Source organism: Capricornis sumatraensis, chromosome 8 (assembly GCF_032405125.1).
Source record: "Capricornis sumatraensis isolate serow.1 chromosome 8, serow.2, whole genome shotgun sequence".
Lineage (NCBI taxonomy): Eukaryota > Metazoa > Chordata > Mammalia > Artiodactyla > Bovidae > Capricornis > Capricornis sumatraensis.
The window spans coordinates 23,434,566-23,461,444 of NC_091076.1; the positions used below are offsets into that span (position 1 = coordinate 23,434,566).

At 37.7% G+C, this 26,879-nt stretch overlaps 1 protein-coding gene and 1 pseudogene across 1 annotated transcript; one reads left to right on the plus strand and one right to left on the minus strand.

The window, feature by feature from the left end:
- Positions 1-869: 869 nt before the first annotated feature.
- Positions 870-1,805, minus strand: LOC138083951 (putative olfactory receptor 8G3; annotated as a pseudogene).
- Positions 1,806-14,138: 12,333 nt separating this feature from the next.
- LOC138083751 (olfactory receptor 8C8-like) lies at positions 14,139-15,077 on the plus strand. Its single transcript, XM_068977594.1, has one exon. It carries the CDS (start codon positions 14,145-14,147, stop codon positions 15,075-15,077), a length of 933 nt encoding a protein of 310 aa, XP_068833695.1. The 5' UTR covers positions 14,139-14,144.
- Positions 15,078-26,879: the final 11,802 nt, after the last annotated feature.

Genomic DNA, 26,879 nt, shown 5'->3' on the forward strand with positions numbered 1-26,879 from the left:
CAGAAGAGCATTAACAACATGAAAGTGATATAATTCAGCAGGATTTCTTTCTTTTATGAACAGCTGCTTCATAAATAGTTATAGTGTTATTGGTATAAAGATAAGACAGTATTTTATAAATATTTACACTTCAACTATAATTTGAATCTCTTTAATAACTGTCTACTGTGAAACTCTGCAATAAATCTCCATCCTTGCAATTTTTGCTTTGACCAATACTGTTTGAAAGATTTTGATTATTTTCATTTTATCAAAGGAAAAAAAAGTGAAAATAGCATAGAAAATATCTAGGGAAAAGAAACATAGTCTTATAGGAAAGTGATGATGCTTGACATATAGAAGGGAATTCTCAGGGAGGCATTGGATCTATTCACAATCTTCTTGTGCAAAAGTATCACTTATTGTTTTCTCTATCATTTATTATGTTTGGGTCCATGGCAAATACACAAATGAAATAACCTTCCATTTCTTCTTTTCAAAGGAAAATAATACTAGAATTTGTCCTGAAGGAATATAGTAAATAAAGATATCCATTTAAAGTACTGGGCATAGTGCTTCATATTTCATAAATCTTGATAATATGCATTTCTGTGATTTTCACCATAATCATCATAAGCATTGTTGATCTTCCTAGACATATTATTGTTAAAAATAAAAGTAAGCTCCTTTAATATTCAAGATAAAAAAAACTCTATTATTGTATTTTTCCTTATATAATCATTATGTTCAAAGAAGTAGCCAGGAGAATTCTGGAGATGAGTTATATAGAGAAGTATCAATAAATTTACCAAAATTTGAACAATATATCTAACACACTGCATAGCTCAGCAAACCAAATGACTTATATGACATCATGCTATTGATTCTATTCATATACATTTTCCTCTTTTCAGAATTTTCTTCAGGACAAATTTGACATCCTTATTCCACAGACTGTAAATCAGAGGATTTAGCATGGGAACAATGCAGGTATAAAACACAGAGGACACTTTTCCTTGATCCATGGAGCTCACAGATGATGGCTTCAGGTATATGAATGCTGCAGATCCAAAGAAAACAGCAACAACTAAGATGTGAGAGCTGCAGGTGCTGAAGGTTTTGGACCTGCCCTCAGGGGAGTTGATTTGGAGGATGCTGGAGAGGATGAAGAGGTAGCATGTAAGGATGGTTAAGTCAAGAGTCAGGATGTTAAATGCACTCAAGACTAGAACCAATAATTCATTGACACAGATGCTAGAACAGGATAGCTCCAAGAGTGGAAAGCGATCACAGAAATAATGGTTAACCACATTGTTCTCACAGAAAAGGAGTCTCAACATAAATCCTGTATGGATTGTGGATCCAATGATGGCCAAAATATAAATTCCCACTGTGAAGCAGAGACAGATGTGGTAAGACATGATAACATTTTAAATCAAAGGATTGTGGATGGCAACATAGTGGTCATATGCTACTGCAGCCAACATGTGACACTCTGCAATAGCAAAAGTGCAGAAGAAGTAGAGCTGAATAATGCATTCAGAGTAAGAAATGATGTTCTGCTTTGTCATAAAGTTCACCAGCATTTTGGGGGTAATGACAGTGGGGTGACAGAAGTCAATAAAGGACAAATTGCTCAGGAAATAGTACATGGGAGTGTACAGGTGAGAAGTGAGCCCTGTCGATGTAATCATGTTCAGGTTCTCCACCACCATAACCACATAGATTCCTAGGAAGAGGAGGAAAAGTGACAGCTGGAGTTGTGGCTGTTCTGTGACCTCAGAGAGGATGAACTCAGTCACTGAAGAGTGACTTCCAGGGTCCATTATCCTGTCCGAGGTCCTAAGTATAAAAAGAGTAGATGAGTGTACTTCTGTGCTCCTCTGTGTGTGTATGTACATGTTTATGTGTGAGGAAGAGCAATTCTGGGGAGATCATTAATTTATCCCTCATCAGAAGACGTTCATAATGTGGGGATCTCTTGAAAAACAATTATTCTGTTTGCACCAGAATAGAAATTATACACTTCAAGAAAATTATAATTAAGATATCAAATAACATTTTAAAAGAAGATACCAACTCTGGAATTTTAAAATCATTCATAGCAAATGTAATTACTCTTATTTCTGAGGACTTTTCCTTTTCCTTTCATACCCTATGTGCCTGTATTGATATAATGCATGTCAAATGGCCAGTATTTTCACTTCACTCAGAATAAATGATAGTAGGGTATACTTTCTGTAAGTTGTAAACAAAGGTTACAGAAGGCTGTGAAAAGTAGTTGTATTAGTCTGAGATATTTATTACAGAAAATCCACTCAGAATTTCAGAAAAGTGAAAGTAAAAGTCACTCAGTCATGTCCAACTCATTGTGACCCATGGACAACACAGTCCATGGAGCTCTTCAGGGCAGAATACTGGAGTGGGTGGCCTGTCCCTTCTCCAGGAGATTTTCCCAATCCAGGGATCAAACCCAGGCCTCCTGCATCATAGGCAGATTCTTTACCAACTGAGCTATCAGGGAAGCTCTAGAATTTCAGAAAGACTGGGCAACTGTCTGCTTTATTCCACCTGAGATCTGCTGCTTTAGTGGTCACCTTCTTCCAGCCTGGATCATGACCCAGGAGTTTAGAAACACAACTGCTTAGCAGGCATCATATTTATATCTCAACAGATTTTCCAAGTCCCAGGAAAACCCTGCTCCTATTTCTAATTTGAATACTCTAAGGGAACATAATGGAATGGCATATATTTAAGTCATATTTTCCACCCCTCTGACCCTGGGAGCAGTGCACTAAGAATGGTTTAGGCAATTTGAGCTTTATGGTTGAAGTACTGGAAGTCAAATAATTATTCATATTTCCAAAATATAATAATAGTTTTTTGAAGACAAACACTAAGGGTCATTTATGATGTGCTTTTAAAAATAATCATGCGTTTTGAATATGTTCTCCATAGAATTCAAATACGGTTGAGATACGAATTAGTAGAGCACATGAAAAATACAAGTAGAAATTTTAATTAATATTAGTCAGTTGTTACATTACCTAGTTAGTGTATTTTTTAAAAGACAAGTGTGTTTTTAGTTAAATGTATGAAGATTAGTAGATTGCAGAAGTGGAAACTCATGTTTCTACTTAATGCTCAAGCAATAGTTGGATTAGTGTGCTCAATTTGAGGTACAATACTTTATGTGATAGGGAAATACTGGATAACTTCAGAATAAATGATCTAGAAATATGGTCATTCTAGAATGGCTGAAATAACTGAAGATATTTTTTAGCAGAGTAAAACTGCACGTGGCACATGGCAATCATTGCACTGTTAAACATATGGACTTATTTTAGAGGTATATCTTTGTATGTCTTAAGAGATTAAAGTAAAACTAACTTCTTGAAACAGTAGGGAGAAATATCTGGTTTCACAGCAAAGGTTTAACATTCCAATCACCAGAAACACCATGATCTTATAGTCAAAATGTTGTGGTCGGCTTGAATGGTCAATTGTTTAGCAAATATTGCTTAAAGATACAATCACCTGGTTGTATTCAATTACCTTTAACATTTTTTCCAGTTCCCAAATTTCATGATTTCATAATTCTTAATGGTTATGATACTGTTAGACAGTAGTGAATTGAAATTTTAATTCAACCTCTTATTTGTTGGGCTCCCCTGGTGGCTCATAGGTTAAAAGCTTCTCCTTCCAATGCGGGAGACCTGAATTCAGTCCCTGGGTTGGGAAGATCCCCTGAAGAAGGAAATGGCAACCCACTCCAGTATTCTTGCCTGGAGAATTCCATGGATGGAGGTCACAAAGAGTCAACAGGACTGAGCGACTTCACTTTCACTTTCTTACTTGCTGTGTGACCTGGGGATAATCCCTTCTACTCTCCAGCTCTCTGAAAAACAAAACTTAAATATCTGCTTTGTTTGAAAACTAAATTAAATGCTGCCTACTTGTTTCTTAGCACAGTTCCTGGTTCTTGGTAATAGGGAGAACAAGATGGCAGAGGAGTAGGTGGACATGGAGTACATCTCTCTCCACGGATATATCAGGAATATGACTTCAGACAGAGTGCATGCAGAACACCAGCTGAGAGCAGACAGGAGTACCTGACCAGTGGTAAATAACATGTAGAACCATGCAAAACTCTGTATGACGGAGGAACTAGGAAGAAAAACAGTAGTGTTAGTAGGACTGGACTTGCCCTCTGCAGGTGGGGGAACTGAAGCAGGGGTCTGATCCCCACATTGGGGCAACTATCTGAGTCAGAGGAGAAACATTTAAGGCTGAGAGTGAAACAGCTGATCCGTGGGAGCCTAAATGGGATGAGAATCAGACAGTCCTTGCTGCAGCCATACATACCCCAGATGGGGACACAGGTCGCCTAGAAGGTGAAGAAGCTGGGAGCTGGAGTTTAGGGACTGGGGAGATATCCCAAGGCAAAGGCTGCTGTTGACTGTGGATAAATGGATCGAAGGGATGTGACGGAGGATATTGTGTTGGGAAATGCCTGTGGAGGAAAGCCAAGCAGCCATGGAAGCAAGGCCATACTGCTGAGTCATGCGTAGAGGGTGAAGCCATCACCATAGCCTCTCTATCCCCACAAGCCAGCATTCACAGGTGAAAAAAGAGAGGCTGGCTCATTATACCCCTGAGGCACTGAACTACAAGAGTAGGACTCCACCCAGGGTGCTCCTTTAAGTGCCTGACAGGCTGAACAACAGAGAAGGACCCAGGCAACGGTGCCCTCTAAGTGCCTGAATGGGCAGAGCTACAGAGAAAGACTGGCCAAAGAGACCTTCTGATCCCCAGCTACCAGAGGCCTTAAAAAAGACTCTCATAGGGCCATAACTCTTGAGTCAGAGACTGTCCGTGTCCCTGCACACTTGGCACCACCACAGTCCCTGCAACCCAAGCAGCTATGCCACCTTCATGCCCAAGCCTCACTGGGGCAGAGTTGCCACAGGCAAAAAAAAAAAAAAAAAGCCTTTCGTCTATGCATGGAGGTCACATCAGTCATGTACAACTCTCCGTGACCCTGAGGACTGTGGCCTGCCAGGCTTCTTTGTTGTGGGGGTGGGGGAGGTTCTCCAGGCAAGAATATTGGAGCGTATTGGCCAATACTGGTTGCCATGCCCTTCTAGACCACTGTATTTCCTGCTGCCTTAGCCACCAACTCCCCTGAGTACCTGCTGCTGCCAGAACCCCTGCAGCCCAAGCAGCTGCACCACCTCCACACCTGAACCTCACTGGGGCAGACCCAAGTTCTCCGGGGCAGACCCAAGTTCTCCAGGGCAGCCTCAGGAGCAATGCCCAGTGCACAACCCACTTGCAGAAGTGGAAATAAAGCCACAATTGAAACCCAGGGGCATTGTGGCTAAGGAATAAGACCCAAAACCTTCCCACCAGCTGTACAAGGTGCAGATTAAATCCACACGTTCAACAAGGCAGACTCTGTGTCTATGAACTATATAAAAGGACACTGAGGGCTCCCACAAAAGAAAACACATTAGTTTTGATAGCTGTGGATGCTGGAGGCAACAATACACAGGAGTAGGACCAAATTAGACTCTGAGTTGCTCCCACAGCAGAATCAGAGACCAGCACAGTGTTGAAGGACCACCTAGGAAGTTGAGGTGGACTGTGACTCCCAGCAAGAGAAAGGACTCTGACAGAAGTGACTCAAGGAAAACATTCATTACGCTTACGTTTTTTACTTGCTCTTTAGATTCTTTTGGATTTTTTTTCTTTTTTCCTTCCCCCACCCCCCCTTAATTGTCAATTTTATTGGCACTATGAAATCTAATCAAGTTTTTGAGCTTTTATTTTTTTTCTCAGCCACATATTTTATTGTTATTATAATTCTCTGCCTCTATGTTGGACTTTTGCAATTCTGTGGAGTTTTCTTTTCTTTTTTCCTTTTCTCTATTTTTAACTTAATTTTTAATTTTTTTAAACATTATTATGTTTTCTACATTTATTCCTTTGCTTTTCCTACTGCTCTTTTCCTCTTGCAGTTAATCTTTAATGTATATAAATCTTTCTTATGTACTTCTATTTAACTTTGCATATATATTCTTTCTTTTCTTTCGTTCCTTTCCTCTCAGCATATTTGTTAGTTTTCCTTTCATTGCTGTATTCCCAACTTGGCACCTTGCTTTAGTTTTGTTTCCCAGTTTGTGCTTTAGTTAGATTTGCTCTTAACTGGTAGATATAATTTTTTATTTCCTTTGTTCACCATGTCAATCTACTGTACTTTAGTTGGACTGTATTGATTTTGCTTATGGATGTATATTCCATTAATTTAATTATTATTTGCCTGATTTTCTAACTGTCATTTGTCTGGAACTGATCTTTTGTTTCTCACTTTTGGGTATTTATTTTAATCTCACATAATACTCCAGTATTCTTGCCTGGAGAATCCCAGGGACGGAGGAGCCTAATGGGCTGCCATCTATGGGGTCGCACAGAGTTGGACATAACTGAAGTGACTTAGCAGCAGCAGCAGCAATACCATAACAAAGCACTTGTGGAATCTTCATTCCTGACTGGAGATAAAGCCCTGAGCCTTTGGAGTGGGAGCATTGACTCCAAGACCCTAGGAACCCAAAGAACTAATGCTAGGAAGTATCAAATAGTGAGAACTCACACTAAGGAAACCTCTAGAATACAAGACCCAGCATCACCAAACCACCAGTAGCACCCTGTGCAGGACTCATTTGAAAAACAAAACAAAAATACAAACCCATCAGTCAACAGACAGGATTACCACCTCACTCAGCCTTGCCCATCAGAGGAAAAACAAACAAACAAAGAGAAAACTCAGCACAAATCTCACCCATTATGAAGATTACATAAACCACTGGAAGGTGGTTATTTAGGAGGGCAGAAACCAAAAGGAAGAACTAACTCAAACTTGAAGCCTGGGAAAAGGAGACATAAAATGCAATAAGTTTAAAAAAAGTAAATGAAAAGGCAGAGAAATACTACACAAATGAAGGAACAAACTAGACACAGAAGTTCAAATAAATGAAGAGTAAATAAGCAAACTACCTGAAAAAGAATTCAGAATAATGATACTAAAGACGATCATAAACCTTGAAAACAGAATGGAGAAAATACAAGAATCAATTAACAAAGACATAGAAGACTTAAGGAATAAATGTACAGAGACAAGCAACACAATTACTGGTTTAAAATACTCTCTAAGGAATCAATAGCAAAATATCTGAAGCAGAAGAATGAATCAGTGAGCTGGAAAATAAAATGGTGGCAATAACTTCCGAAGAGCAGAATAAAGTAAAAAAAATGAAAAGAACTTAGTATACTCTCAGAGACCTCTGGGACAATGTCAAACACAGCAATATTGGAATTATAGGGGTCCAAGAAGAAAAAGAGAAAAAGAAAGGGTATGAGAAAACTTTTGAAGAGATTATAGTTGAAAATGTTCCCAGGATGGAAAAGGAAATAGTCAATCAGTTCAAGGGGCACAAAGAGTCCCATACAAGATAAACCCAGGAAAAACAAACCAAGATACATACTAATAAAACTACCAAAGACTAAGCACAAAGAAAGAATATTGAAAGCTGCAAGGGAAAAGCAACAAGTAACATACAAAGGAAACCCCATACGTTTAACAGCTGATATTTCCGCAGAAACTCTTCAGGCCAGAAGGAAATGTCAGGATATATTTAAAGTACTGAAACGGAAAAAAAAATGCAACCAATATTAATCTATCTGCCAAGGATCTCATTCAAAACTGATAGAGAAATCAAAAGCTTTTCACACAAACAAAAGTTAAGAGAATTCAGTACTACCAATCCAGCTTTACAACACATGTTAAAGGAATTTAGTCAAGAAATACAAGAGAAGAAAAAGATCTACAAAATCAACCCCAAATAATTAAGAAAATGACAATGGGAATATATATATATATCAACAATTACTTTAAATGTAAATGGATTACATGCTCCAACCAAAAGACACAAACTGGTTGAATGGATACAAGAAAAAAAAAAAAAAAACCAACACATATGCTGTCTACAAGAAACCCACCACAGACCAAAAGACACATATAGACCAAAAGTGAGAGGATGGAAAAATATATTCCGTGCAAATGGAAAGCAAAAGAAAGCTGCAGTAGCAATCCTCATATCAGACAAAATAGACTTTAAAATAAAGATTGCAAGAGATAAGAAAGGACAATACATAATGATAAAATGACCAACCCAAGAGAAAGACATAACAGTTATAAATATCTATGCACCCAACGTAGAAGCACCTCGATACATAAGACAAACACTAACAGAGATAAAAAGAGTAATTGACAGCAACACAAAAATGGTAGGAGACTTTAACAGCTCACTCACATCAATGGACAGATCTTCAAAAGAGAAAATTAATTAGGAAACACGTCTTAAATGATGCATTAGATGAGATGGATCTCATTGATATCTTCAGGATATTCCATCCAAACGCTGAAGAATACACCTTCTCAAGTGCACATGCAATATTCTCCAGGATAGATCACATCTTGAGTGACAAATCAACCCTCAGTAAATTTAAGAAAATTGAGATCATATCAAGCATCTTCTACAACCACAGCACTATGAGACTAGATATCAATAACAAGGGGAAAAAGAAAACTGTAAAAAACACAAACACATGGAGATTGAGCAATATGTTTCTAAATAACCAATAGGTTACTAAAGTAATCAAAAGGGAAATAAAAAAAATTTCTAGAAGCAAATGACAATAAAAACACTACAACTCAAAACCTATGCAGTAAAACAGTTCTATGAGGGGACTTTATAGCAATGCAATTCTACCTCAAGAAACAAGAAAAACATTGAATAGCCAATCTAACTTTACAGCTGAAAAACTGGAAAAAGAATGACAACAAAATCCCAAAATTAGTAGAAAGAAAATAACCATAAAGATCAGAGCAGAAATAAATGAAAAAGAAATGAAAGAAACAATAGTAAAGCTTAATAAAACTATAATTTCATTCTTTGAGAAAATAAAAAAAATTGACAAATATTTAGTCAGACTCATCAAGGGAAAAAGGAGAGAACAATAAATTCAAGAAAATTGGAAATGAAAAAGGAGAGGTTACAACTGACAATGTAGAAATAAAAGTGATTAAAGAGACTATTATGAACAACTATATGGCAATAAAATGGATAACCTGGAAGAAATAGACAGATCCTTAGAAAAGTTCAATCTTCCAAGACTGAACCAGGAATAAATAGAAATTATGAGCAACCCAATTACAAGCACTGAAATTGAAGCTGTGATCAAAAATCTCCCCAAAAATAAACATCCAGGATAAGATGGCTTCACGGGAGGATTCTACCAAACATTTACAGAAGAGCTACTGCCTATCCTTCTAAAATTCTTTCAAAAAATTACAGAGGAAGGAACCCTTCCAAACTCATTCTACGAGGTCACCATCACCCTGATACCCAAACCAGATAACCCTCACCCAATAAAAAAAGAAAGCTACAGGCCAATATCACTGATGAACATAGATGCAAAATCCTGAACAAAATTTTCACAAACAGAATTCAGCAACACATCAGAAAGCTCATACACCATGATTAAGTTGGGGTGCAAGAATTCTTCAATATACTCAAATCATCAATGTGATACCCCATATTAACAAATTGAAATATAACAACCATATGATAATCTCAATAGATGCTGAAAAAAACTCTTCACAAAATGGTCAGAGAAGGAACCTATCTCAAAAGAGCAAATAAGTTGAAATTACTGAAATAAGCCTTTCAGCAAACAGTATTCTCCAGTGAAAAACTGAAAGCATTGCACCTAAGTTCAGGAACAAAACAAGGGTGTCCACGTTTCCCACTGTTATTCATCATAGTTCTGGAAGTCATAGCTGCAGCAATCAGAGAATAAAGATTAGTAAAAGCAATCCAGAGCAGAAAAGAAGTAAAGCTCTCACTGTTTGCAGATATCATGCTACTGAGCATTGTAAATCCTAAAAGTAGTATTAGGAAATTACTAGAGCTAATCAGTGAATTTAGCAAAGTTGCAGGATACAAAATCAATACACAGAAATCACCTGCATATATATATATACATATACATATACATATACAATGAAAAATCAGAAAGACAAATTAAGGAATCAATCCCACTCACCATTGGAACAAAAATAATTAAATATCTAGGAATAAACTTGCCTAATATAATAAAAGAACTATACATTCTAAATTATAAGATACTGATGAAAGAAATCCAAGACGTCATAAACGGAGAAACAGACATAGAGAATAGACTTATGGACATGGGCAGAAGGGAGGAGAAGGTGAGATGTATGGAAAGAGTAACATGGAAAGTTACATTACCATATGTGAAATAGATAGCCAGCGGGGATTTGATGAATGACTCAGGATGAAGAGATATTCCACATTCCTCGGTAGGAAGAATCAATATTGTGAAAATGACTACTACCAAATGCAATCTACAGATGCAATGTGATAGCTATCAAATTACCAAAGCCCTTTTTCACAGAACTAGAGCAAAAAATTTCACAATTCATATGAGAACACAAAAGACCCTGGATAGCAGTCTTGAGAAAGAAGAACAAAGCTGGAGGAATCAAATTTCCTGACTTCAGATTATATTAAAAAGCTACAGTCATCAAGACAGTATGGTACTGGCACAAAAACAGAATATAGACTAATGGAACAAGATAGAAAATAATAATAATAAAGTAGGGAAAATACCTAAACAGATATTTCTCCAAAGAAGACATACAGATGGCTACCAAACACATGAAAAGATGCTCAACATTGCTCATTACTTGTGAAATACAAATCAAAAGTACAATGAGATATCACCTCATACCAGTCAGAATGACCATCATCAAAAAGCCTACAAACAATAAATTCTGGATAGGGTGTGGAGAAAAGAGAATGCTCTTGCACTGTTGGTGGGAATGTAATTTGATATAGCCACTATGGAAGATGGTATGGAGAGTTCTTTAAAAACTAGGAATAAAACCACCATATGACCCAGCAATCCCACTCCTAGGCATATACCCTGAGGAAACCAAAATTGAAAAAGATACAAGTATCCCATTGTTCATTACATCACTATTTACAATAGCTAGAACATGGAAGCAACCTAGATGTCCATTGACAGATGAATGGATAAAGAAGTTGTGGTATATATACACACTGGAATATTACTCAGCCATTAAGTGGAATGCATTTGAGTCAGTTCTAATGAGTTGAATGAACTTAGAGCCTGTTATACAGAGTGAAGTAAGTCAGAAAGAGAAAGATAAATGTAATATTCTAACACATGTATACAGAATCTAGAAAAATGGTACAGAAGAATGTATTTACAGGAAAGCAATGGAGAAACAGACATAGAGAATAGACTTATGGACATGGGCAGAAGGGAAGAGAAGGTGAGATGTATGGAAAGAGTAACATGGAAAGTTACATTACCATATGTGAAATAGATAGCCAGTGGGGATTTGATGAATGACTCAGGAAACTTAAACAGGGTCTCTGTATCAATCTAGAAAGTTGGGATGGGGAGAGAGATTCCAAAGGGAGGGGATATATATATATATACCTTTGGCTGATTCATGTTGAGTTTGACAGGAAACAACAAAATTCTGTAAAGCAATTATCTTTCAATTAAAAATAAACAAAAGGAAAAAAAAGAAGTAATTGGATATTCAGATATTCCTACCTCTCCATGTAGTAAGTTAACTGCTGCCATTATCACCCAGTAAAATCTAGAGATTTATTACTTAAAAAGGCTCAAACACTCTCCAAATTAGGCGATTACCTGCACATTTGAGGGAGGTTTTACCAAACTGAAAAATAGGCATGAAAGTAGAAATTTCAGGAATGTTAACATCATTAACCTTCTTCCTCCTCTTAGAGACTGTTGAACATACAGAGAAGAATTTACCAATGCTGGAGAAGAAGTCAGAGGAAAATCTGGGAAAGTCTTTAGAATAAAAAGAAAAACAAGAAAGAATATGGAAATAAAAGCAATCATTAGCAAAATGGATTCACTATGATTAGTGTTTAAATGGTATTAATAACGTGCCTCAAGAATATTCATCTCACCTAATTTATGTTGAAAACTATATAGGTATGAATTAGGGATGAAGAACAGGAAGAGAAAGGTGGATATTTGTGTGTATTTGTGTTTGTGTGTTTGTTTCAATGAGCATTTGTACAGGATGATGAGCAGGTGACAGTGGTACCTATTGTCAAATTTCATAGGGATCCACATTAGAAAACTCTTAGAGTAACTGAAATTTGAGATGAAGAGACACTGAAGAAGCTATGTAAGTGAGAAGAAAGGCCAAAAATTTCAAAGAGATGGATTCTCTGGGTTCTTGAAGACTAGATGAAAATGTTGTGGGAACTGCTTATACTTCATTCATGGATGCATTGTTTGGAGATTGGTGAAAATAGCTTTGAAAAGTATAACCCAGAAGACCAGCAGTGGAAACTGTAAGAAAATGCTTAATTCAATTTGGGGCACATTGAGCTGGACGGACATAAGTAGAAACAAGAGAGAATTGTCTCAAACGCCATTATGTTAGAAGACCAAGTATAAGTATACATCAGTCAACAATTCTTAAACACAGGTTTTTGCTACTGAGGGAACATTTGATGGTGTCTGGAGAACATTTTCATTTTCACAATTGGTGATGGGGAGACACTAATGGGTTGCAGAAAGGGATGCTTTGCATCCTGTAATACACAGGATCATCCCACCTAAATTATCTAGACCAAAATGTCAATAGTGCCAGATTTCATTCGAGCCAAGTTGAGAAATCCTGATATTATGAATACAGTTGGGGAGAAGTACCAACATTTCTCAATCTCTTATTACATGTTAGCTATGTTCCTAATACATTGTGTGACATAACTCATTTAACCCTCAAAATGGTCCTATGAGATAGCTCACTTGCAAGTCTCATTTTATATATATATGTATATCTGTCTACCTATATATATTCAAGGATCAGACAGCTTATATCATTGTCTATAGGCTCACAATTATGAAGTTTAACTTCAAGAATTAAACTTTAGGGCCACATCAATAGTCTCATAACCATTTCGCTACACCTCTTTACAGAGATGAAATCCATAAGCAAGAAAATGCTGAAGCTATGATATACTAATGCAATCCCAGAGGTGCTAGGAAAGTGCTAACCATGGCAAGTAATCATGCCCCAGATGTTCCTTTTGAGAACTGGGCATAAGTTCCAGGAGATGATGAAGAAGTGAATATCAGCTCACACACTCATCTTCTTTGGGGACTAAGAATTCTTATTGTGAAACTGTAAATTGAGTAGAACATTGTGCCCCAAAAGATCAATGACACAGGGTGGAAATACAGACTCTTTAATTTCCACCCTCAGTGGGCTCATTTAACTCGAAAGGAAATCTCAAGGGAGAGAATAATTTTCTGTTTTTCTACTCAGCTTTCCCAGAATGACAAGGAATGGGATAGACTCTTATTTGCATCATCTGATTGTTTTGGAGATCCTATAAGGTTTCTTTCCTCTTTGCAAATGAAGAAGACCTTCTGGGAAAATTCTCAGATTTATGACCTGTTTTGTAACATGTCAAAGATTGAGGACCACAGTGATGGATACTGCCTCATTTATTGTCAGAAACTTTGAACCTTATGGACTGTAGGGCAGAAGTAGCCTTAAGGTTCAGTGGCAGTGAGCCATCGAGGAAAATGCAGGTGAGTGTTGAATTGCCTTTGTCTCAATTCCCCTCAAACCTCAAACTATATAAATGAAGGGTTTTGAGGAACACTGCCTGTTTATTGCTGTTTTCAGCCCTTATCTTGAACAGAGCCTGGAGAGAGGCAGGAATGTTGTGCAGAGACACTGAGAGTCTATCTGCATTTGTTTAGCACAGAGACAAACAGAAGGAGTAAGGGGAGAAAGAAGAAAATGAGAAATCTGCAGTAGTAATCATCAGAAGTCTTGTATTTTGAATGCTTTGCTGAGTGTTTAGACAACCCCGGGGTTATAAACCAAGAGATCCAGCTCTCACTCTGGAGACAAAGAGGGAAGGTGCATTAAGTTCCATTGTTAATCTCACTTTCTGCCCCTGTTCCTATAGACCACGACTGTGGAGCAAATGACTATGGAAAATGCCTCCTCCGTGAGTGAGTTTATCCTTATGGGATTGACAGAACAACCTGAACTCCAGCTACCCCTGTTTTCTCTGTTTCTGCTGAACTATGTGGTCACTGTGGTGGGCAATTTATGCTTGATGATTCTAATTTGTCTAAATTCACACCTGCACACCCCCATGTACTTTTTTCTGTTCAATCTCTCTTTTATTGATCTCTGTTACTCATCTGTCTTTACCCCCAAAATGCTAATGAACTTTATTTCCAACAGGAATGTCATCTCCTTTACAGGATGTATGTCTCAGCTGTTTTTCTTCTGCTTTTTTGTCAACTCTGAGTGCTATGTGTTGACAGCCATGGCCTATGATCGCTATGTGGCCATCTGTAAGCCCTTGCTGTACACAATGGCCATGTCCCCTCAGGTGTGTTCTCTGCTGATGTCTGGTTCATATGTGATGGGGTTTGCTGGAGCCATAGTCCACACAGGATCTATGATGACGCTGATATTTTGTGATTCCAATATCATTGACCATTACGTGTGTGACATCTTCCCACTGCTCCAGCTCTCCTGCAGCAGCACTTATGCCAATGAGATTGTGGTTTCTGCTGTTGTGGGAACAGTTATCATATTATCTAGCCTCATTATCTTTATTTCTTATGCTTTGATTCTTTTCAATATCCTTCATATATCATCATCTAAAGGTTGGTCCAAAGCCTTGAGCACCTGTGGTTCCCACATTACAACAGTTAGTCTATTCTACGGATTTGGGCTGCTCACTCATGTCAAGCTACAATCTTCTAGGTTTGTGGAGCAGGGAAAGTTTTTCACAGTGTTTTCCACCAATGTGGTACCCATGCTGAACCCTTTCATTTATAGCCTCAGGAACAAGGATGTCAAAATTGCTGTGAAGACAGTCCTGAAGAGAATTACAAACTGAACCAAATCATTTATACCTCCTTTTCTTTGCCTTTTTTCTTTTCTCTGCTCCACTTTATCCTGTTTCTCCCATTCTTTTTTCATATCATTTATCTTTCTAATGTCTTCTTGACAAGACTTCATCTCTAATGTCTGATGTATTTTCTTCTCTTGCCACATAATGTAACTCTATATACCTATTCTTTGCCAGAAGAATCATCCTCAGCCCTAAGTGATCCAATACCACTTGCAGACAAGGGACAAATAACCTTTCCCATCTAATGATAACACTCTTATTTTCCTTATGCGTCATTCTCATCCAAGGTAAGCTATGGGTGTCTGTTCAGTCTAACCAATTCTTTTCTTTCTTGCCTTCATTACACTGAGACCTTTGCTATTTCAATAGTATCTTCACTTACCATTGCATTCAAACAGAAATGTAATGACAAAAATCTGGACATGGTAAAGTTGTAAAAATTTCCCCCAAATTTCAGGATTCTTTTAGTAATATCTCCTGTTCTATATTTTATGTGCAACATAGGTAAAGAAATTGAATAGTTTGTTGAACCATCCATAGTTCTTTCTTTTATTCTTGAAGATACTTGAAAATGAATAAGCTACTGTATTCTACTCACCTCTCTCAATCCAATAACGTATGCCTCTTTTTGTTGTATTGGTCAATTGATATGTTGTCATAAATATAATTGACATTGTCATCAACTAGTCCATTTATCCACCTCCTGCGAAGAGTTGACTCATTGAAAAAGACTATGATGCTGGGAGGGATTGTGGGCAGGAAGAGAAGGGGACTACAGAGGATGAGATGGCTGGATGGCATCACTGACTCGATGGATGTGAATCTGAGTGAACTCCGGGAGTTGGTGATGGACAGGGAGGCCTGGCGTGCTGCAATTCATGGGGTCACAAAGAGTCAGACATGACTGAGTGACTGAACTGAACTGAACTGAGTCCATTTATCTGTGGATTGTAATTGTGATTAAACTTACACAGTGATATTTTTGGCTACAGAATATGTTATCAAGTGTTTGGTCAGAATTTGCTGTCTCACTGTGCAAGGGGGCCTCTCCTTTGCAAAGGAAGATGTATTTCCCGCTTTGCAAAGCAAAGCAAAAATATCTGGCAGAAACCTTGTCCTATTGTGATGTATTCTATTAATTTGTAAATTTCACTCACTCCTTTAGTCTGTTAGATGAAAAATTAAATCCGTAGTTAATGTGTGTTAGAATTTTACAAATGGTCTTAAAATACAAGTCTCATTTTTTCCTTTTTCTTTTTTTTTCGTGGGGGGCAGGCTGAGTAAATAGTCCTCTTACTTGCTCAGAATCACACAGCTAAAAATCCAGAGACCAGTTTTTAACCCACTGTTCACGTCATTAAAACAGGGAAGGAAAGAAAATCTGTGAAGGGACAGAGAGAACATCTGGAGAGTTGTTTCTGAAAGAGCTTCAAAATGGGAATTTTCTTGTAAAGTAATTAGCCTCCAGTTAAAATAAATAAATTTATATTGAAAAAAACTTTAAAAAATGGGAATTTTCCAATATGAATGTATCTCAAAAAACTAAAAATAGAAATACAATATATCCCAGCAGTTCCACTCCTGGGCATATATCTGAAAATATGTATATGCTATTTCAAAAAGATCTCCATACTTCAATGTTCATAGCAGCATTATCCATCATTGCCAAGATATGGGAGCAACTGATAAATGTTCATCAACAGATGGATAGATATGATGTGGTAAATATATACAATGGAGTATTACTCATCCATCAAAAGTATGAAAATTTCCCATTTACAGCAATGTGGATGGACTTGGAGAGTATTATGCTAAGTGGAGTAAGTCAGGAAAAAAAAGGACAAAGGTGATATCACTTATATGTGAAATCAGAAAACTGTAAAAAAATTAGTGAATATAGCAAAAGAGATACAGATTCAATAATGTAGAGAACAAATTTATGTTTACCTGTGGGGAAAAGGAAGTGGGAAGAGGATAAACGGACAGGTGATTAAGAGGTATAAACTACTATGTATAAAATAAGCCATAAGGATATATTGTACAACACAGGAGATATAGCCAGGATTTTTATAATAACTATAAATGGAAAATAACCTCTAAGAATTGGGAATCACTATATTGTACACTTGTAACTCATATAATATTGTACATCAACTACAATAAAATGAGAGGTTTTGATAGGTAATTGATATTTCATTCATACAACCAATGGAAAAATTACATTCCAGAAACAAGTACACATTTACATTAGGATTTTGAAGACTTTATTTGGAAATGTTATGTTATCTAGCAGATAAAATCATCACAATACAGCTTTAAATATAAGAATATTTTCAGTTTTTAGATAATTTATGTTAATATTATAAAGGTTGAAAATACCTATTTTTTTACTTTATCATCAAACATAACAGGCATGCTAGAATGCTCACTGAACATTCATTTATGGTTTAATAAATAATTTAAAATTGAATTTAATATCTACAAATGTCACAAAATATTTCCAACATAGTTTATTCAGTACTTATAGCTATATTTTTCCCCATGTGCATTTGTCCTCAAATTCTAGCTAAATGATATGAGATAGATAAGTTTTAAGAGCTTATTTAGTAATTTTCTGGTGGAGTCTTTAGGGTTTTCTATGCAGAGGATCATGTCATCTGCAAACAGTGAGAGTTTTACTTCTTTTCCAGTTTGGATTCCTTTTATTTCTTTTTCTGCTCTGATTGCTGTGGCCAAAACTTCCAGAACTATGTTGAATAGTAGTGGTGAAAGTGGGCACCCTTATCTTGTTCCTGACTTTAGGGGAAATGCTTTCATTTCCTCACCATTGAGGATAAAATTTCTGTGGGTTTGTCATATATAGCTTTTATTATGTTGAGGTATGTTCCTTCTCTTCCTGCTTTCTGGAGTGCTTTTATCATAAATGGATACTGAATTTTGTCAAAGACTTTCTCTGCATCTATTGAGATAATCATATGGCTTTTATTTTTCAATTGGTTAATGTGGTGTATTACATTGATTGACTTGTGGATATTGAAGAATACTTCCATCCCTGGGATAAAGCTCATTTGGTCATTACGTATGATCTTTTTAATGTGTTATTGGATTCTGATTGCTAGAATTTTGCTAAAGATTTTTGTATCTATGTTCATCAGTGATATTGGCCTGTAGTTTTCTTTTTTTGTAGCATCTTTGTCAGGTTTTGCTATTAGGGTGATGGTGGCCTCATAGAATGAGTTTGGAAGTTTACCTTCCTCTGCAATTTTCTGGAAGAGTTTGAGTAAGATGGGTGTTAGCTCTTCTCTAAATGTTTGATAGAATTCAGCTGTGAAGCCGTCTGGACATGGGCTTTTGTTTGCTGGAAGATTTCTGATTACAGTTTCAATTTCCGTGCTTGTGATGGGTCTTTTAGATTTTCTATTTCTTCCTGGTTCAGTTTTGGAAAGTTGTACTTTTCTAAGAATTTGTCCATTTCTTCAAGTTGTCCATATTATTGGCACATAATTGCAGACAGTAGTCTCTTATGGGCCTTTGTATTTCTGTGTTGTCTGTTGTGATCTCTCCATTTTCATTTCCAATTTTATTGATCTGATTTTTCTCCCTTTGTTTCTTGATGAGTCTGGCTAATGGTGTGTCAATTTTATTTATCCTCTCAAAGAACCAGCTTTTGGCTTTGTTGATTTTTGCTATGGTCTCTTTTGTTACTTTTGGATTTATTTCTGCCCTAATTTTAAAGATTTCTTTCTTTCTACTAATTAATATAGTGAAGTGTCAGGATATAAAATCAACACACAGAAATCCCTTGCATTCCTATACACTAATAATGAGAAAATAGAGAAATTAAGGAAACAATTCCATTCACTATTGCAACGAAAAGAATAAAATACTTAGGAATATATCTACCTAAAGAAACTGAAGACCTATACTTAGAAAACTATAAAACACTGGTGAAAGAAATCAAACAAGACACCAATAGATGGAGAAATATACCGTGTTCTTGGACCAGAAGAATCAAAGTAGTGAAAATGAGTATACTACCCAAAGCAATCTATAGATTGAATGCACTCCCTATCAAGCTACCGACGATATTTTTCAGAGTTAGAACAAATACTTTCACAATTTTTATGGAAATACAAAAAAAAACCTCGAATAGCCAAAGCAATCTTGAGAAAGGAGAATGGAACTGGAGGAATCAACCTGCCTGACTTCAGGCTCTACTAGAAAGCCACAGTCATCAAGACAGTGTGGTACTGGCACAGAGACAGAAATATAGATCAATGGAACAAAATAGAAAGCCCAGAGATAAACCCACACACCTATGGACACCTTATCTTTGACAAAGGAGGCAGGAATATAGAATAGAGAAAAGACAATCTCTTTAACAAGTGGTGCTGGGAAAACTGGTCAACCACTTGTAAAAGAATGAAACTAGAACTCTTTCTAACACCATACACAAAAATAAACTCAAAATGGATTAAAGATCTAAATGTAAGACCAGAAACTATAAAAATCCTAGAGGAGAACATAGGCAAAATACTCTCCGACATAAATCACAGCAGGATCCCCTATGACCTACCTCCTAGAATATTGGATCTAAAAGCAAAAATAAACAAATAGGACCTAATTAACATTAAAAACTTCTGCACAACAAAGGAAACTACAAGCAAGGTGAAAAGACAGTGTTCAGAATGGGAGAAAATACTAGCAAATGAAGCAACTGACAAACAACTAATCTCAAAAATATACAAGCAACACTTGCAGCTCAATTCCAGAAAAATAAACGACCCAATCAAAAAATGGGCCAAAGAACTAAATAGACATTTCTCCAAAGAAGACATATGGATAGCTAACAAACACATGAAAAGTTGCTCAACATCACTCATTATCAGAGAAATGCAAGTCAAAACTACAGTGAGGTACCATTTCACGCCAGTCAGAATGGCTGCTATCCAAAAGTCTATAAGCAATAAATGCTGGAGATGGTGTGGAGAAAAGGGAACCCTCTTTACATTGTTGGTGGGAATGCAAACTAGTACAGCCACTATGGAGAATAATGTGGAGATTCTTTTAAAAACTGGAAATAGAACTTCCATATGACCCAGAAACTCCACTGCTGGGCATACACATCGAGGAAACCAGAATTGAAAGAGACACATGTACCCCAATGTTCATCACAGCACTGTTTATAATAGCCAGGACATGGAAACAACCTAGATGCCCATCAGCAGACGAATGGATAAGGAAGCAGTGGTACATATACACAATAGATTATTACTCAACCATTAAAAAGAATACATTTGAATCAGTTCTAATGAGGTGGATGAAACTGGAGCCTATTATACAGAGTGAAGTAAGCTAGAAAGAAAAACACCAATGCAGTACACTAACGCATATGTATGGAATTTAGAAAGATGATAATGATAACCCTGTATGCTAGACAGCAGAAGAGACACAGATGTATAAAACAGTCTTTTGGACTCTGTGGGAGAGGGCAAGGGTGAGATGATTTGGGAGAATGGCATTGAAACATTGAAATTTTTGATGTATAATATCATATGTGAAACGAATCGCCAGAGCAAGCTCGATGCATGATACAGGATGCTTGGGGTTGGTGCACTGGGATGACCCAGAGGGATGTTATGGGGAGGAAGGTGGGAGAGGGATTCAGGATGGGGAACACGTGCACACTCGTGACGGATTCATGTTGATGCATGGCAAAACCAATACAATATTGTAAAGTAATTAGCCTCCAATTAAAATAAATACATTTATATTTAAAAAATAAGATGAGTTTCAGAAGTATTCATTGAATTCTTTCTGTGTACTCAAAATTGTTCTTAGTTTCAGGATCCAGATCGTTAACAAGATAGAATAAATGTGTATTCTTATAGAATACAGAGTTTATAGAAAATCACAAATTAAAGGGGAAAAGTCTAATGAGTATTATGAAAGAGAATCTACTGAAATTTATGAGAACATTAGTAATAACAGCTGATGTTTATTGACACTCATATGCCAATACTGGCCCAACCATTTTACTTAGTGTTTTTGTTTTTTTTTTTTTTTTATTACTAACACAACATCTCAGTGAAAGAGAAACTATTATTACATTCCTTATTTTATCTAGGAGGGCCAAGAGATTAAATAATTTTTTCAAAGTGTTATAGTGTGTAAAAGTGGAAGAAGGAAGGTAAGATCCACAGCACTCTCTCTAACTCTATAACCCATACCTTTTTCTTTGATGAGAAGAATTGATAACTTCAGTTACTGAAATGTTACAGAAAATTAGGCAGCAATAGAGTCTGATAGAAATTTCAGGAATATGTTAAACGTATAAACTATAGAAGGGATATACTATATTGTAAAATTATTTCAGAGACATTTCACAAAGAGAAAACTGAATTGAGTTGCTGCAACATTTAATGTGTTCAGATAAAGAAATAAAGAAACCTGAAAGTAGGTCTTTTCTGGAAATATGTCCATTTTAGTAAATGTGAATAAAAAGGGAATGAGACAATGTAGTAGCTTTCCCCTCAGAGCTGTAGATAACGAGGAGATGAGAATTCACTTTGGATCTACCTGAGGGATGTACAGTCCCCAGAGTAAAGCAAAAATGACTAAGAATCGGTCCCTAAGGAACTAAAGACAGATCAAGAACCAGGATCCATAATTTCCTTATTCCATATTGTATATATAATCTACACCCTGGGGAGGAGACCAAGCAAGCTTCTAACCTGCTTTTCACCAAGTGCACTACATAATTACACTCAGGTTAAATCTGTGTCTAGTAGCAGAGATGATAATAAAAGGATTATCTTTGAGAACACTGAAAATACCAGAAATTATAGATGCTCAGAATGCTTCCAGGGCATAGGTGAATTAATATTTAGCTCCCCTCCCCTAAAATCAATGGATCAAGCCTGTAGAATGTGAAATAACATTTCCAGAACCAACAGGGTAAAGACGTAGGGTAAGGGAGACAGTCCTACAGTTTTAAGATCAAAGTTGGGTGAGTTTCTGAATTTAATTTACAATACTTATTCCTTGTTTTGTGATCAAAGTCCAAGGACCTATTATATGTCCATTCTTTCTCATTTTGTGCAGCTGAGACTCAAGTAAAACTACTGGAAGCATCTATTGGAGAGGAATCAGCAAATATTAGAGGGGCTCAAAGACATGTCAGTCAGGAAGTTTCCTCTAAATGGGTAGGTCTCTCACTCTTCCTGTATGATTTTTACTCTGTGACAAGGTTGATAACAATTCTCCTAGACTCGGGTCCCCTCATCTTGGTTTAGAAACAGTGTTTTTGGTTCCTGGTCTATCTGCATGAGAAGCCAGTGCCCAGTTGCTAGGGTCACTGCCTCCAGTTGTACTGGTGAGGGAAGATTTAACAGGAATGAGGGAATGTTGAAGAGAGTAGAAGTGTTGCATTCTTCTCCATTCTTCTTTTCCTTGGGTTTTTCCAGAAGGTATATTTGCATATGGCAGCTCTTGCTTTCCCTCTCTAGTATGATTGTGATATCCTTTGTTATATTTAGCTTATAAAAGCTCTAATTAGGCGAGTCCACATCACTCTATATCCTGATAGTGGAAAAGGCAGACTGTATGAGACCAGGTCAGGATAGTGTCAGGCATTCACAGTGTATATTCTGTTTTGTAGAATGGGAACTGGATGAACTGAGTTGTTTTCTAATGGAACCCTTTCTTGTATCCATAGATTCCTTTAGAGAAGAATGGCTCCTGGAAATGGGTCTTTTGTGACTCAGTTCATTTTGATGGGCTTAACAGACCAACCAGATCTCCATCTCCCCTTGTTCTTCCTGTTCCTAGGAATATATACAGTCACTGTGACAGGGAATTTGGATTTGATAATCTTAATTTTGCTAAATTCACATCTATACACCCCCATGTACTTTTTCCTCTTTAACTTGTCCTTCATAGAACTCTGTTTTTCTTCTGTGTTTACACCCAAAATGCTGATTAACTTTTCAAAGAAGAATATTATTTCTTACATGGGGTGCATGACTCAGCTGTTCTTTTTCTGTTTTGTTTTGTTTTGTTTTTTAATTTCTGAAATCTATGTGCTGACATCAATGGCCTCTGACCGCTATGTGGCTGTCTGTAACCAACTCTTGTATAATATTTTATGTCCCCTAAAGTGTGTTCCAGGCTTATATTTGGTTCCTCAGTTCAGTTCAGTTCAGTTCAGTTGCTCAGTCGTGTCCAACTCTTTCCGACCCCATGAATTGTAGCCCGCCAGGTCTCCCTGTCCATAACCAACTCCCAGAGTTCACTCAGACTCATGTCCATCAAGTCAGTGATGCCATCCAGCCATCTCATCCTCGGTCGTCCCCTTCTCCTCCTGCCCCCAATCCCTCCCAGCACCAGAGTCTTTTCCAATGAGTCAACACTTCACAAGAGGTGGCCAAAGTACTGGAGATTCAGCTTTAGCATCATTCCCTCCAAAGAAATCCGAGAGCTGATCTTCAGAAAGAATTGGTTAGATGTCCTTGCAGTCCAAGGGACTCTCAAGAGTCTTCTCCATCATCACAGTTCAAAAGCATCAATTCTTTGGCACTCAGCCTTCTTCACAGTCCAACTCTCACATCCATACATGACCACAGGAAAAACCATAGCCTTGACTAGACAGAACTTAGTAAGCAAAGTAATGACTCTGCTTTTGAATATGCTATCTAGGTTGGTCATAATTTTTCTTCCAAGGAGTAAGCATCTTTTAATTTCATGGCTGCAATCACAATCTGCAGTGATTTTGGAGCCCCAAAAATAAAGTCTAACACTGTTTCCACTGTTTCACCATCTATTTCCTATGAAGTGATGGGACCAGATGCCATGATCTTCATTTTCTGAATGTTGAGCTTTAAGCCAACTTTTTCACTCTCCTCTTTCACTTTCATCAAGAGGCTTTTTAGTTCCTCTTCACTTTCTGCCATAAGGGTGGTGTCATCTGCATATCTGAGGTTATTGATATTTCTCCCAGCCATCTTGATTCCAGCTTGTGATTCTTCCAGCCAAGCATTTCTCATGATGTACTTTGCATATAAGTTAAATAAGCAGGGTGACAATATACAGCTTTAACTTACTCCTTTTCCTATTTGGAACCAGTCTGTTGTTCCATGTCCAATTCAAACTGTTTCTTCCTTACCTGCATACAGATTTCTCAAGATGCAGGTCAGGTGGTCTGGTATTCCCATCTCTTTCAGAATTTTCCACAGTTTATTGTGATCCACACAGTCAAAGGCTTTGGAGTAGTCAATAAAGCAGAAATAGATGTTTTTCTGAAACTCTCTTGCTTTTTCCATGATCCAGCAGATGTTGGCAATTTGATCTCTGGATCCTCTATCTTTTCTAAAACCAGCTTGAACATCAGAAAATTCACGGTTCACGTATTGCTGAAGCCTGGCTTGGAGAATTTTGAGCATTACTTTACGAGCTTGTGAGATGAGTGTATTTGTGCAGTAGTTTGAGCATTCTTTGGCATTGCCTTTCTTTGAGATTGGAATGAAAACTGACCTTTTCCAGTCTTGTGGCCACTGTTGAGTTTTCTAAATTTGCTGGCATATTGAGTGCAACACTTTCACAGCATCATCTTTCAGGATTTGAAATAACTCAACTGGAATTCCATCACCTCCACTAGCTTTGTTCGTAGTGATGCTTTCTAAGGCCCACTTGACTTCACATTCCAGGATGTCTGGCTCTAGATGAGTGATCACACCATGATGATTATCTGAGTCGTGAAGATCTTTTCTGTACAGTTCTTCTGTGTATTGTATTCGTCTTGCCACCTCTTCTTAACATCTTCTGCTTCTGTTATGTCCATACCATTTCTGTCCTTTATTGAGCCCATCTTTGCATGAAATGTTCCCTTGGCATCTCTAATTTTCTTGAAGAGATCTCTAGTCTTTCCCATTGTGTTGTTTTCCTCGATTTCTTTGCATTGATCGCTGAAGAAGGCTTTCTTATCTCTCCTTGCTATTCTTTGGAACTCTGCATTCAGATGCTTATATCTTTCCTTTTCTCCTTTGTTTTCCCCCCTCTCTTCTTTTCACAGCTATTTGTAAGGCCTCCCCAGACGGCCATTTTGCTTTTTTGCATTTCTTTTCCATGGGGATGGTCTTGATCCCTGTCTCCTGTACAGTGTCACGAACCTCATTCCATAGTTCATCAGGCACTCTATCGATCAGATCTGGGCCCTTAAATCTATTTCTCACTTCCACTGTATAATCATAAGGAACTTGATTTAGGTCATATGTGAATGGTCTAGCAGTTTCCCCTACTTTTGTTAATTTAAGTCTGAATTTGGCAATAACGAGCTCATGATCTGAGCCACAGTCAGCTCCTGGTCTTGTTTTTGTTGACTGTATAGAGTTCCTCTAACTTTGGCTGCAAAGAATATAATCAATATGATTTCGGTGTTGACCATCTGGTGATGTCCATGTGTAGAGTCTTCTCTTGTGTTGTTGGAAGAGGGTGTTTGCTATGACCAGTGCATTTTCTTGGCAAAACTCTATTAGTCTTTGCCCTGTTTCAATCCACATTCCAAGGCCAAATTTGCCTGTTACTCCAGGTATTTCTTGACTTCCTACTTTTGCATTCCAGTCCCCTATAATGAAAAGGACATCTTTTTTGGGTGTTAGTTCTACAAGGTCTTGTAGGTCTTCATAGAACTGTTTAACTTCAGCTTATTCAGTGTTATTGGTTGGGGCATAGACTTGGATTACTGTGATACTGAATGGTTTGTCTTGGAAATGAACAGAGATCATTCTGTCGTTTTTGAGATTGAATCCATGTACTGCATTTGGGACTCTTTTTTTGACCATGATAGCTACTCCATTTCTTCTGAGGGATTCCTGCCCTCAGTAGTAGATATAATGGTCATCTGAGTTAAGTTCACCCATTCCAGTCCATTTAAGTTTGCTGATTCCTAGAATGTCGACGTTCACTCTTGCCATCTCTTGTTTGACCACTTCCAATTTGCCTTGATTCATGGACCTGACATTCCAGGTTCCTATGCAATATTGCTCTTTACAGCATCGGACCTTGCATCTATCACCAGTCACATCCACAGCTGGGTATTGTTTTTGCTTTGGCTCCATCCCTTCATTCTTTCTGGAGTTATTTCTCCACTGATCTCCAGTAGTGTGTTGGGCACCTACTGACCTGGGGAGTTCCTCTTTCAGTATCCTATCATTTTGCCTTTCCTTACTGTTCACGGGGTTCTCAAGGCAAGAATACTGAAGTGGTTTGCCATTCCCTTCTCCAGTGGACCACATTCTGTCAGATCCCTCCACCATGACCCACCCATCTTGGGTTGCCCCGTGGGTATGGCTTAGTTTCATTGATTTAGACAAGGCTGTGGTCCTAGTATGATTAGATTGACTAGTTTTCTATGAGTATGGTTTCAGTGTGTCTGCCCTCTGATGCCCTCTTGCAACACCTATCATCTTACTTTGGTTTCTCTTACCTTAGGTGTGGGGTATCACTTCACGGCTGCTCCAGTGAAGTGCAGCCGCTGCTCCTTTCCTTCGACGAAGGGTATCTTCTCACAATCGCCCTTCCTGACCTTCAACGTGGGACAACTCCTCTAGGCCTGTGCCCACCCAGCCACTGCTCCTTGGACGTGGGGTTGCTCTACCTGGCCACCGCTCCTGGCCTTGGATGCGGGGTAGCTCCTCCCAGCCGCTGCCCCTGACCTCGGATGTGGGGTAACACTTCTTGGCCACCGCCCTTTGGGCATGGGGTCCTCCCGGCTTCTGCCCCTGACCTTGG

What these genes read in the sequence shown, in the direction of transcription:
- LOC138083751 (XM_068977594.1), top strand. Translation starts at nt 14,145, where the DNA reads ATGACTATGGAAAATGCCTCCTCCGTGAGTGAGTTTATCCTTATGGGA.